The following is a 13,826-nucleotide window of genomic DNA, read 5'->3' on the forward strand; positions in this document are numbered from 1 at the left end:
TATATTTATACAAAAGGACTGTACTTTATTGAACTTCATACAAAATGTGCTGATTAAAAACATTAAATAGGTAATGAGTTTTATTTTGAAGATCTTAAAATGTAGCTCTTTTACTTTGGTCACCTCAGTCACCTTCGAGCCGCCTCCTGCTCTGTTATAGGCAGGTGCTATAAACAGCAACCTTCTGGCTTATATCTTTTAGGAGCGAGCGGACTTCTCCTTCCAATCTTACTAATTCTTGAGCTTTATCTTCTAAATATTTTTGATTGTCCTCATATTTTCTTTCTAAATCTGTGGGAGATAAAAAGTCTGAGTAAATTACACTATAATGATCTCAACCTCCTACTGATCGTTTTTGCCTATAAAGCGTAAGACAAAGTGAATAATTTTTCAACTTTTTAAATAACACAGTGCATGTTTTCTCTTTACGTTGTGAAAGCACGAGCCTAAGACCTACCTTTCAGGAGCTGTAGCTTGCTGTTTGCTTGAGCCAAAAGTGTTTTTGCTTCATTTTGTAGCATCTCCGCTTTCCTTCTGGCATCTGCTGATTCTTCGGTTTTTTGGGCAATTAATTTTTCTACCTTCTTATACTTTTCATCAACTTCATTGTCCAGAGCCTGCAGTTCCATTTAGACACAGAGAGGTGATAAATGTAATCTCGGACATTAAGAGTGTCATTGTGGCAAGCTTGGAAGGGCACTCAGGCGTTAAGCTATTAGGCGTAAGTAATTATTTTGAAACAGTGGAATTAAATACAACACTGACATGAATTTTCTTTTTTTCTTTTGACATGAATTTTCTTAATGAAAGATCCGAAAGATATTTTGGAGTTGTAGCGGGTCTCCAGGGCTAAGGTGCCTTTCTCCTGTCAGCACTTTTTTCTGGGGGTGTCCTAGGACAGTTATATGGAGGCAGAGTAGTAGATTTTCTCTGTAAAGTAGATTCACTGTGATCCAAACACTTGGGAGTCAAAAAAGGCCCATTTGAAGAGCTGATAGGAGAACCAGTGTAGGGTGTGTAGCGATTTAAGGGAAGGAAAGGTAAGGGGAGATGTAGCATACACAGGGATGGGTGAGGAGATGAGAAGTTTGTGTGGGTTTGACAAGGTGGTTGCAGCAGGTGCTGCTTTTGAGAAACGCTGTTCAAACCATAGCCATTGATAATAAGGATTTCAATGTTGGGGGGTCGTTCATCTGATTATAATCAAATGCTATATTTTTACAAAAAATGCTCTGTAAAAAGGGTACTTGTGAAAAATGCTCTGATTTATGCTCTCAGAACCGCACGAAAGTACAAACCATGATTGAAAAAACAGGGTAGTGTAGTCCACTTTTCTTACTATTTTGTTCTCTTCCCCAGGCAGAGGTAGAAGGAAGTCCCCCTTCTGTAATGGCTAAAAGCTACACTAAGTTCAAGGAAAAATCTTGACTATATTTCAGTTCGTAACTCCCTAACTATTCATTTAACAGTTGGAACACTCCCCTTAAAAGTGTCAAAAGGTTTCTCTGGAGATAAACATTTGCCCCCTGAACATGTGTTTTAAGGATTACTTGGCTTCTGATGAAAAAATTTGGGTTGTAGGAGATTTTCTCTGCACAACACAGTACCTTCCAAGTGAGCAGCAAGAGGTGGTTAGTGAGTGGAAGACGTGAGATTTAGTTCCCCACTAGCTGTTCTGTGGTGGCTCCTTTAGCTTTTTCTACCCCGCTTTAAAGATTTCTCAAATGGCCAGGTAATCACCGTAGGCCACCCCAGCCTTCCTAATTGAATTACCGAGGTATAAGCTCAGTAGGCTTGCTCCAAGACCTCCACCCCTCAGTTAATTTCATCTTCCTGCCTCCTTATCCAAGTTTAGATGGGAGGGCTAAGGTCACACTTCTTGGACACTTGCAAATCCACTCCCACTCTTTTCCATCTGTGTCTCTAAAGGCTGCTATTTCAAAACAGGTCACTTAGGTCCACGTCCCTTAACCGATTCCAAGGAAGGCAAGGAGGAGGCTCGTTGCTCCTTTATGAACACAGCTGTGAAGTTACAAAGCTGGACTTACCTTTTTCACATCATCTGCGCTTTGTTTCACAGTGTACACTACTTTCTCGATGTACTCTGCCTCCCCCGAGTTCTGGGCAGCCTTCCGCTTCAGCTCTTCCACATTCCTCTCCAGCTCGCTGATGCGCTGGGAGGCGTTGAGCAGGGTCTCCTCAGAAGCAGCAGTTTCAGACTCAATCTACAAGTACAATGTCAGTGACCCAGGAAGCCAGTAGTTTAACAAGTGGTAGGGCGTGCTAGGAATACAAATCTAGAGGAAGACTAAAAGACCACTATGCTCTTTTGCTCCAGATCCAAAGAAAAGAATTGCAAAAAGGAAAAGCTTATATCAAGTGCCCAGCTTTTTTCGCAATTCTCATGATCTGGAAATCATGTAAAATTCTTAACCGAACCACCCCCAGACAGCCTGATGTGTTGAGAAAGCATTTTAAGGACACCTGCAGGCGTTGGCTAAACATTGGTCACAAATAAGCAGATGTGAGAAGGATTTCCACATTGGTTTCCAAATTAACGTGGGTGGGGAAAATGATAACTCCCAAGTCACCTTTAGTTTTTCCTGTCAACTCTAGATGTTCAACTCTAGTGGAGGTTATGGGTCTTCAGAAACTGTTGGGAAAGTTGAGTGTTCTTAGCTAATTACTAAAGGCTGACCAGGAATATTGAAAACTCCGTAAAGTCACTCTAGGACTGGGAGATGGACTGTCATCTGCAGAAGAGATAGCTGGAACCCATATATACTCAAAAGTCATTTAGGGAAAAAGTATCTGGGTAACTGGTGAGGTTCCACATTTCTCTTTTCTAAGAATAATCAGTAAACGTTGATTTTTAAGAGCTAGCCCAAATAAGCAGTCTGACCCACAACAGAAGAACCAGTTTCCCTGAGCACCTAGTTTTTCTCAAAAATTATCTTCCAGGATGGGTCTATTCCATAGCATTAAGTCTGAATAACAATAATGTCATAGTGAAACTAATTAATACAGACATGGTAAAATTTGTATTTCAAACCAAATGATTGTTAACCTAGAAGTTCACCCATTAATTAACATAGAAAAATAATCTTTGAGAGCAGTTACACTTCTTAGAAGATGAGCTTTATAGTTTTATTTATAAATGAGGGAATAGGTTTTGACAAGCTTTCACTAATAGCAAAGTTCTTTTTGCTTCTTATCCTTTACCTAAAATGCTTCCTGTCCCCCAGGGTCTCTGAAAAAAACTCATTATCCACTTGGATCGTTAAGCCAAATATCCCACTTGTAATTTGATTAAATCCTATATTTGCCACTTTGCTTTTCAAAACTTAGTAATTTTTTTAAAAAGTTTATTTTAGTGATAGTATGCACAAGTGCACAGGGAGGGGCAGAGGCAGAGAATCTCAAGCAGACCTTGAGCTGAGCACGGGCTCGATCTCACAACACAGAACACAACCTGAGCTGAAACCAAGAGCTGGAGGCTTAACCATCTATGCCACTCAGCTGCCCTAGAACTGAGTAATTTTTATTAAGTAATCTAAATAGATAAAGTTCATTAAAATGTTTGACAGCACACTGAGAAATTTGCTAAACTATAGAGACAGAAAAATCAGAATAATCAAAGGGTTAGAACATAGTCTGGTGATAAAATGTAATTTTTCTACACTTGAACAAGTAGCCTGAAGGGGCCTTGTATATACTTGAGATTTAAGAAGGAAAAGTGGCTGAGGAACTGCTGAGTCTCATTTTACTGAGTGCAGCAGAATAAGGGAAGACAGGTTTGTATCAACCAGTGGTAGGAAAAGCAGGCTGAAAAACCACCTGCCAGGTTTTCAATATTAGGGGTTGTTGGCTTGGGAAGGATAACAGTGCAAAATTCTAAGGACATCTAATCTCAAAGTATATTCTGAGAAGATGGGTAAGGGATTGCGGGAGTCCATTTTCCTCCAATTTTTATAAAACAAATGAACTTTCCTAAAATTGGATGGGAAGATTCGCTCGTAGGACTCCTTTTTGAAAAATCAAAATTATATTTGGATTACGTAGGACTTTTAACAATTAAGCACTAAATCCCTGTGAAAGGTTCTTAGTGTGTGCTTTTAATATAGTCACTGAGTCAAGAGTATTTATTCTGCTTTGAGAAGTTTTTGGGATGCTTGGCTGGCTCAGTCAATAGATCACGTGACCCTTGATCTCGGGGTTGCGAATTTGAACCCCACGCTGGACATAGAGTTTACTAAAAAAAAATTAAGATTTCCACGCATTCTGAACAAAACAGATCATTCCATTAGAAGATCCCCATTAGGTTCATCTAGAAGTGGGGGCTGGAAGCATTTGACCTTCATTGCTCTCCAGTGGTTTTCAAAACTCAACAGTAAAATTTTTGTGAACACTCACCTCATGAATTTTGAGATACTGGTCTTCACTATGTAGGTTGCTTTAGGGCTGCTCGATAACAGCAGGAGTTTCCTAAAACTAACTTTTGAAATTAATACTATCCTTCATACTACTGAACAGAGTCTATGTGAGTCCTTGAAGGAAGAGGAGATAAAAACACGTATAGGATAAAAGTGAAGGGGGCTTAACATTCCAGTGTCTTCAGGGTCCTTTCATCCTTGAAAACAGCACATGTAGCATCCGTGCTAAGGGAATCAATCGGATTTACTGACATTAGAGCAACCTTTTCATGTTCAGCTGTGAGAGTTTTCATGTAACTCAAATACACGGAGTTTCCTGATAGAGTTTCTGTTCTCTCCCCCACCGGTAAGGAATCGAGTCTCTTACCGAGGTTAGCAGGTTCTGGGTTCCTTGGATGTCTTCGTCTGCCTGCTTGATTGCCTTCTCGGCTGCAATCTGGGCCTTCTCGGCTTCCTCCAGCGCCTCCTTTACCATGTCTGCGGTGACTTTAACATCAGTTGCACTTTTGCTGAGTAAAAAAGAATGAGATCATCTATGTGAATCTGACAAAGTTACTTCCCCTCGGAACATTAAAAAACAAAACAAAAAAAAACAGCAACACATTTCTTTTAAAGAACAGCCTTCTTGGAATGACCCAGAGAGACTCACAGAGGTCACTTTTATTAGACATTTCACTGGTTAAAGAAATACTTAATACTCCCCTGCTTGACACAAGCCCCCAACATGCCACAACCTCCGCAGATACCTGGCTCTTTTAGCTTCTTCCAGCAATGCCTCAGCTCTGGCAACATCAGCAGCGCTCTGCTGTAGAATCACCTCCACTTGAGAAAGGCTTTCGACTCGTTCGCGAATATCCTCTGTCAAGTTCTGTAACTGCTGTGGGGTGCTGGGCATTTCCATCTTCAGCACTTCGTTAGCAACTGCTTCAATGCTGTCCAAATCGGCACTGTCCTCTGTGAAAAGCAAAGACGTCCCCACGAAGAGGTGAAAGTCACAGACGGTTTCACTCCGTCACTTCCGGTCACCCGCCAGGTGAACAGCATTTGGGGATCACACCAAGACATATGCACTTCCTGTTTTAAGAATTCATAGTCTAATCGAGTAGCATGTGGAACAAGAAACTACTGGAATTTGCTGTAGGCTGGGAAGGTCGGGGAGCCTTCCTACAAGCCTACAAGCCTACAAGATGAGGAACTGATCAGGTTTTTGTTTTTTGTTTTTTTTTTTTTAATTTTTTTTTATTTATGACAGTCACAGAGAGAGAGAGAGAGAGGCAGAGACACAGGCAGAGGGAGAAGCAGGCTCCATGCACTGGGAGCCCGACGTGGGATTCGATCCCGGGTCTCCAGGATCGCGCCCTGGGCCAAAGGCAGGTGCCAAACCGCTGCGTCACCCAGGGATCCCCCTGATCAGGTTTTGAAGGAAAGTAGGATTTGAGCGAGGAAAGAGGGACATCTCTGGATGGAGAGACTATGGGGAGAGCAAGTCACGTGAAAGTCAAGCACAGCAAATTGATTACAGAATAGTGCTATTTTAAAAAAATTATTATTTTAGAAAGAGCGAGCAATGGAGGGAGGGGTAGGGGGAGAGGGAGACAGAGAATCTCAAGCAGACTCTGCGTTGAGTGCCAAGCCTGACATGGGGCTCCATCTCACGACCCTGAGATCATGACTGGAGCCAAAACCAAGAGTTGGACACTTACACCTAACCGACTGAGCCACCTGGGTGCCCGAGTAGTGCCAACTTTTAATTGAGATTAAAAAAATAGCTAGGAGAGGACTATAAATGCAGATGTAAAGAGCTGATATTCCTTATGTAAATTATCTGGATTCTGGAAATTACAGAAAGGGAGAAATTCCAGTCAGAGAGGCAAGGGAATCTGATAGTGTATAATCAAAGAAGCCAAGGAATTTCAAATGTGTAATGTGAAAGGTGGTCAGAAAAATGCCCAAGAGGTTAAGCTTCAAATATGTCACTGATTTAAGACTTTTTGTTTTTAACTATTAACATAAAAATGAACCCCTAAGGATTTAAGCACAGGAAAGTATTTTGATCAAGCGATGGCTTCCACAGGATAGTTCATAAGCTATCCCTAGGAATACCATTGGCTCCTTCCTTATTCCCCATTTTCCTTGCTAACAGAACACTATTTCGTTCAGGCTCCTACCTCTAGGGTAAGGTCAACTTAGCAACTGAGAGTTAAATGTTGATTAGTCTACCCCATTCCATTGGACATTTATGCATGGGCATGGGATGCTTTTCTGGCCAGTGAGATTTATGGAGATGACTGCTCAAGGCTTCTGGGGAAGATTTCCTTCCTTTAGGGGCAACTGGGTGGCTCAGTGTTTGAGAGTCTACCTTTGGCTCAGGTTGTGATACTGAGGTCCTGGGATCCAGTCCTGCATCGGGCTCCCCACAGGGAGCCTGCTTCTCCCTCTGCCTATGTCTCTGCCTCTCTCTGTGTGTCTCTTCATGAATAAGTAAATAAAATCTAAAAACTCTTTTTTTCTTCCTTTAAAAAAGAAACAACAGAGGAACAGGTGGTCTTTTCTTTCATTAGGTATTACTGAGACTTTGTGTGAAGTCTGTGACTTTGGCAGCCACCTTGTAACCAGGAGGAGCTGGCCTGAGAACAAAGCAGATATCCTTACCACATGAGTCCCAGAACCTCTTGTGATACAATAAGCATCTTTTTTTTATTAAGTCCATTTCAGTTGAAAGTTTTGTGTAATTTGAAGCTAAAACCATTGTTTCCTGATAACGCCCAGACTGTGACCAGAAGCAGTTATGAGCTGGACCACAAACTCTAGAGATTTTCTCTTCCTCTACAGAACACGAAGGGAGAGCTAACAGTAAGCATACTATTCTGTAAATAACAGGATTACAAAGCTCTGCAGGCAACGCCAAAATAAGCTACTACTTTAAGGACCTAATGACATACGTCATCGGTAACAGATCCCAAATTCAGTTCTCACAGGGTGTGTGTCTGACTTGATTTCCTACTTGGGTATCCCGTCTGTGTCTGCCTGACATCAGAGAAGATTACTTACACACACGTAAGTTTAAGAAATGCCACCATTTCTTCACGTGGGCTTTTGGGGCTGGGGTGGGGAATGCTACTTTATTCCCAGCCAGAAACTGATTTTATCTAAAATGCAGACTTGAATTCTGGTCTCTCAGACACAACTCTTAAAAAACGATTTTTATATTCCAAGAGAGAAAGAAATGTCTAAAAGTCAAATGAAAACAATTCCTTACGGGTCAGAAAGTTTCTGATTTGCTTGATGAGATTTCTCAGGTCCTCATTACTCTTGTCCACTTTCTCTTTGGTGGCATTGGTTTTCTGCAGAACATCCTGAGCATTCTGTTTTGCCTCATCTGCTCTCAGTTTTGCTTCGGAGACCTAAATACGAGGAACAAGTTACCCAGGGAACAACGTGACTCTTCCTACAGCCGACCAGAATACTACAAACGGTCCGGAAAATGACGACGGAACACTATGCATTTGGAATCACGGATTTTAGAAACAAACGTCTCTCCTTCAACTGTACTGTGTCCCTATACAGAGCGAAAGCACTCCGGCTACGGACTGCCGCACGATATTCTCATACAGATAAGGCTAGCGTGTCAACATTTTTTCTAATTGTTTCTAACTCCCCCAAAGCATCTGGTGGCCCGTATGTTTTCTCAGGTACCAACGTAAATACTGCCGTTCACACGGTCACTTTAGAAAAATACACGCTCAATTGCTCAGCATGGAATTTTTACAGTATAGCTCAACGTATTCATGACCCTGGACCCACGTGCTAAGTAACATCATTACTGCAAATCTCCATCAGAAGAAAGCAAATTCTTAAATTTTCTATGACTATAACCTCCCTGTGCACTGATTTCCCTGACCTCACAAAAACTTGCACTTTCAGACTTGACATGTCCTTGACATGCCCCTTTCATTTTACCACTGAGAACGGATTCCTCCCAGATCTCCCCATCCGTCACCGACAGCGAACATCTGATTTACCATCTTGGAGAGCTGCTCCACCTCGGCCAGCGCGCTCAGGACATCTCGGTCGAAGTCCATGGCTTTCTGCCAGGCACTGTGTGCAACCGTGACCAGGCCCCCGCAGCCAGGCCCCCCACACTTCTTCTCGCCTTCGTCCGTCCTGCAGTTGGGGCCGCCACAGTCCGTCTCGGAACAAGAGGCCCCCGGGGGCGTCCCGCAGGTCTGCAACAAGCCAAGGGCAGGCACGAGTGTTCAGAGAGGGCGTCTGCTGCTCAGAACAGCTGTGCAGGGCCTGGGTGGCCCCAGAGAGCATGTAGGTGGTCCTCAGCAAGGGTGCCTGGGAACACAGCGTTCAAGGGGGGAGGGAGGAGCACGGAGCTTAGGGAGAAGCTACCCTACTTACTGCCAAGGAAGCTGAAAATTTGCAACCCTTCTCCAATACCTCCTGCCCTGATGACCCAGAATACCATATGGACGCTGCGTGGGGTGCAGACATTACCTGCTGTTAAGCTGAAATCTGCCAATATGCGAGCCAAAGAATGCTTCCCCTCTAGCCTAAACCGTTGGATTTAAAAAAGAAGAAGAAACAAAAAGGCACTGAGAAATTTTTTAGACCGATCCAACATCATGGTCAACTCTTCCAGTTCCGGTCAACAGGGTAGCCTTAGAAGGCTCATCATCTGGCCTTCAAATCCAATTTGGAAGACAGGCTCGCTCTCCGTAAGACAGCCAAGAAGCAGTCAGGTGCTGTAAGTCAGAAAGAAGGCAAACGAAAGAGAGACTGCTGAGGGTTGGCGCTGTCGTAGGGGAAGGATGTGCTGGTTGGTGGGATCTGAGCAGGGGAAATAGAAACGTTCCAGATGTGAGAGGGAAACAGAAAAACAGTAGGAACAAAGGTAGATTTGACTTTTACAAGTAAGCAAACCCTCCACAATTCTCCATCCCTAGACTCCTCCTTCCTTACCTACCAGAAACTTCCAAAGATCAGGGCCTGGCCATGATATACACTTGCACGTGGATAAATTATAAGTTTGCTCTATGTTGGAAAAGGCGGAGCAGGAAGGAAACTGTGGAGCTGTCCTCTCACACTGAACAGAGGCAGTGAGGAGCAGGTCATGCGCCCCACAAGGAAGGTGCTCTTTTTAAGAACCAAAGTAGTTTCTGCATGAACAGTCGACTCCTTAGACTAATCATTTTATGATAATTATAATCCCATTACATCTCAACTTAATAATCTTTCATATATCTGGTTTACAGCTCATAAAAAGCTTCAGAAAATAAAGTTTATTCTGCGTGCTGTAGAAGAACATGGTTAGGGATGCCTGGGTGGGTGGCTCAGGGCGTGATGCCGGGGTCCTGGGATGGAGTCCTGGGCTCCCTGCAGGGAGCCTGCTTCTCCCTCTGCCTATGTCTCTGCCTCTCTCTGTGTGTTTCTCATGAATAAATAAATAAAATCTTAAAAAAAAAAATAAAAGGAAGAACATGGTTAAGTCTTAAGAGAAGCATAAGGCCCCAGGGATGCTTTCTAAAAACAATCTGACAACACACAAGGAGATCTGTTTTATTTCAACCGACAGGCATGAAGAAAACCAGCACGGGTCTAGCTACATACACACACACACGACAAAGAACTGAAGGTACTCGAAAACCACAAAGGGACAGGAACCTCTCTCCCCAAGAAATGCCAGTATTGGAACCCGACCAGGGGGATCTCGGAGGAGGCACACACACCCAGTGGGCGACCAGGAGCTGGCCAATGCTCGGTAGCAGGGAAGGGACCCTCAGGGCCCCTGCTCACCCGCTACCTTCTGCTGCAAAGTAAACATCCTTCAGCATGCTCGGAGGCTTTCATTTCAGTGTGTGGGTTTTGCTGGTGATGACCGGTTTTTATGAGAACTTCTCAGGAAGCAATCTACCCCAAAAGGAAGGAAGACGTGACAACTGGCATCTCCTGCCTGTGCATAGTGACTTCGTCACTTTACGAAGTGCAGCGGACACACCACTCTGGGTTTAATGGTTTTCCATTAAACCATGACAGGAGACCTTAAAGGTTCATAAGATAATATATAACCTTGCAGGCATCAATTAAGTTTGGCACAATATGGTATTGACAGTGGGTTTTTGCCAAGGGCAGAGAGAGCGAGATGGGGAAGGCAGGTGGGAAGGGAGGGAGGGGGCTTTGATGGCTACAAAAATCCTGAACCGATTGCTCCCTGGCTTCTCGGCATCCACCTGCCTCCTACTTTCACTGATCCTCTGGGGGTTCCTAAGCTAGGAGCCACAAGCTTTAGTCTGTAAACAATACCCTCCAAATTCTCTCGGTAGGGGTCCTTCCGGGAGAAACAATAAGGAAAGGAGAGGATGAAAGAACAGTTGGCTTTTTTGGGGGTTTTGTTTTTTTGTTTTTTGTTTTTTGTTTTGGCCTTCTGCCTGATTTTCACTAAACTCACAACTCAATTTCATTTGGCTCCATCCAGAATTACTCTTTAAAAGCTTCTGGGAAATGAATCTACTGTCTCGGGTTGGTCTCAGGGTTAATCTTCACCAGGTAAAGTTACTGGAACAAAGGAACATTTTAATTTACACCCAGGGGAAAAAAAAACCTCTTTCGCTCCTTTAATTTTTTAAAGTCCCTCCCAGAATGATTCTTGAATTGCTCCACGGAGGAGTTTGCACTTCAAATTGCAGCTGGGGGGGGGGGGTGGGATGCCCACAGTCTGGAGGGTTCCAATTTGCATAAGAAGTCACACCGATTCAATTTAACAGTCTTGGAAAGTAGTTCTGATTCTTTGCATCACAGAGAAACCTCTGGAAGCAGGTGGGGGGTGGGGGGCCTTGGGGGGTTGGGGGTTGGGGGTGGGCTGGAGAGGCACATGCTGTTGTTTTTATCTGGCTTGACGGGGGATACCCAAAGGTGGTCCAGAAACCTAAGGCCAGTTTCACTCCTCCTGCTGGTTCATTTGCAAAGTGAATAGTACTACAGACAAAACAGGGTGGATTTTCTTATTGCATCACAGCCTTAGGGCCAAACCCTCAAACCTTACCATTTCTGCAGCAGCAGAAAGGTCTAGACTTTGTAGTTTGCCTGCCAGTTCATCCAGAAGGCGGGCCTGTTCCTCTTGCTTTTCCCTAAACTGGGCCTCTTGGTCCATCATCAGGTCTTCTACTCTGTCCCGAGTGAGAGCCGACTGCTCCACAGTGCTGTTGGAATCCGTGGTGGAGGCATTCACCCTCTCCTCTGCCTCGAGAGACATCTGGAAATACTTGGTAATGCTATCCAAGGCACCTAGGGCACGAAGTGAAATTGCCCACAGTTAAACCTCTCGTACTCACTCTCAGTACATGATGCCCGTATTTGGTGTCTTCCAGCCTTAGGGAAGAACTGCATGGTTTTGCTCTAAAATTCAAGGACTAAAATCTTTATGAAGAAAGACAACTTTCCCCTCATGATCAATGGCTACACTTTGTCCTATTAGTAGCTATTTTGGCTCAGGAGGATGCCAAACATCTGGATGAAAAATTAAGTCAATCATGCAGATGTTTCTGCATATAGGCACTCTTCCAGTCCTTTCTCAATGGCTAGTAGTGTCAGGCAGCCTGCAGATTACACATCCAGATATTTTTTCTCTTTTCCTATTTAACTATTCAGATCCATTCAAATGGTATGTATAAAACAGCATGGCATGTTTTGGCTTTAAGGACCCAGCCCAAAAAATAAACAATCGTGTAAAATAGGATGGTTAGTGTGATCTGATGCTGCAAAAATTCTCTCCCGACCAGGCAACATTCTTGAATATAAAAGAATTTGCTGAAGTATCAGTTTAATTTCTTAACTCTTCGAAAGAGCCCATTTCCAAGAAACACCAAGAAGGTTAAACCATTCACTGAAAAAAAAAAAAAAAATCAGGAAATGATGCCACTTTGCTGCTGGCTCCATGGAATGAACCTCTGCTGTGTCTCTTAGGCTGTGTCCCAGGTCCCACATTTGTAAGTGGGGACTTTAATCCTTATTTGTGCCAGAGACTCAGTGAGAAAAGGCTTTAAGATTATTAGAAAGCACTAGATTTTATTCTAAAAGTGCTGTCCTAAAGGGCTAGACGGCGGGTTAAATCCATTGTCCAGGACTGCATATTTGCACAAAAGATGCTCACCCCGAATATCTGAGTTTTTGATAAATTCCAATTGCTCAGCAAGCTCTTTCACTGTGTTGTCTAGGCTTTCTGCTTCTGTCTGTAGAGAATCTAGTTCTCTGGCTGTGCTGTTGCTTAGTGAAGCTGTGTCAGACAATTTCACTTCGACTTGAGCCATCTTTTCCGAAACATCTTTGGTTAATTTCCTGTAAAGAGGACAAGTTTGCCTAAGTAAAATAAACCAAAGGGGAGTTTTGAAGTCTTATTTTTACATTTTCTACAAATACAGTACCCATTACTCTGTAATTTCAAACCAATTCCGTACTTTGTAACCATATCCAAGTCCTGGTTCTATTCTCTTCATCATTAAGAGACTATGTCAACTCTATCAATTTTTCTTTCTTCAAAGACTTTGAAGAAAGACACAGAAGTGCCAACCAGCTGCACTGTGGTGGATGTGGCACATAAGGGATTCTGAGCACTTGCTGCCCTCCGAGCAAAGGTCCAGGGCATGGAGCTCCTGCTCTGAATGTGACCAGCATCAAGCCCATGCAGCCCCACAACTCAAAAGACGTGACTCCAGGGTAGAACTATATCTCCCAGCCTCCTGCCAAAAAAATGCTCTTATCTGGATCTCAGGGATCATCTTCAACATGGGACACACAGTCAGGACGCCTGGGTGGCTCAGTGGTTGAGTGTCTGCCTTTGGCTCAGGGTGTGATCCCGGAGTTCTGGGACCGACTCCCACATTGGGCTCCCTGCAGGGAGCCTGCTTCTCCCTCTGCCTATGTCTCTGCTTCTCTTTCTCTCTGTCTCTCATGAATAAATAAAATCTTAAAAAAAAAATGGGACACACAGAAAGGAAATCCCACAGCCACCAGGAACCATGGGAGCTACCCATAGGAGCTCTCCATATACTTGCCCTGTTGGCAAGGTCCCATGCAAGGACCCTCCTGCTTCCACCAACAAGCAACCCTTTTATTTTTGATAAGAAAGAAGGTAGTATTGGGGCACCTGGGTGGCTCATCGGTTGAGCATCTGTCTTTGGCTCAGGTCATAATCCCAGGGTCCTGGGATCGAGTCCTGCATCGGGCTCCCTGCATGAAACCTGCTTCTCCCTCTGCCTAAGTCTCTGCCTCTGTCTCTCATGAATAAATAAATAAAATCTTAAAAAAAAAAAAAAAAGAAAGAAAGAAAGAAAAAAAGAAGGTAGTATCTACAAGGGCAGAGTTCAATACACCTTTAGCTTTCACAGTATT

At 43.6% G+C, this 13,826-nt stretch overlaps 1 protein-coding gene across 1 annotated transcript in view; it reads right to left on the bottom strand.

Annotated features, from left to right (window-relative positions):
* LAMB1 (laminin subunit beta 1) overlaps nucleotides 1-13,826 on the bottom strand; it is a 69,233-nt gene continuing 55,407 nt past the window's right edge. The window contains exons 25-33 of the mRNA XM_077864052.1: nucleotides 12,589-12,773; nucleotides 11,482-11,723; nucleotides 8,456-8,659; nucleotides 7,693-7,837; nucleotides 5,180-5,387; nucleotides 4,801-4,942; nucleotides 2,049-2,225; nucleotides 458-617; nucleotides 1-291 (exon numbers count right to left, since the gene is read on the bottom strand). Coding sequence (XP_077720178.1) covers nucleotides 155-291; nucleotides 458-617; nucleotides 2,049-2,225; nucleotides 4,801-4,942; nucleotides 5,180-5,387; nucleotides 7,693-7,837; nucleotides 8,456-8,659; nucleotides 11,482-11,723; nucleotides 12,589-12,773 — 1,600 coding nt within the window. The 3' untranslated portion in view covers nucleotides 1-154. The remainder of the gene's footprint in view (nucleotides 292-457; nucleotides 618-2,048; nucleotides 2,226-4,800; nucleotides 4,943-5,179; nucleotides 5,388-7,692; nucleotides 7,838-8,455; nucleotides 8,660-11,481; nucleotides 11,724-12,588; nucleotides 12,774-13,826) is intronic.

This window comes from Canis aureus, chromosome 21 (genome assembly GCF_053574225.1).
Source record: "Canis aureus isolate CA01 chromosome 21, VMU_Caureus_v.1.0, whole genome shotgun sequence".
NCBI lineage: Eukaryota > Metazoa > Chordata > Mammalia > Carnivora > Canidae > Canis > Canis aureus.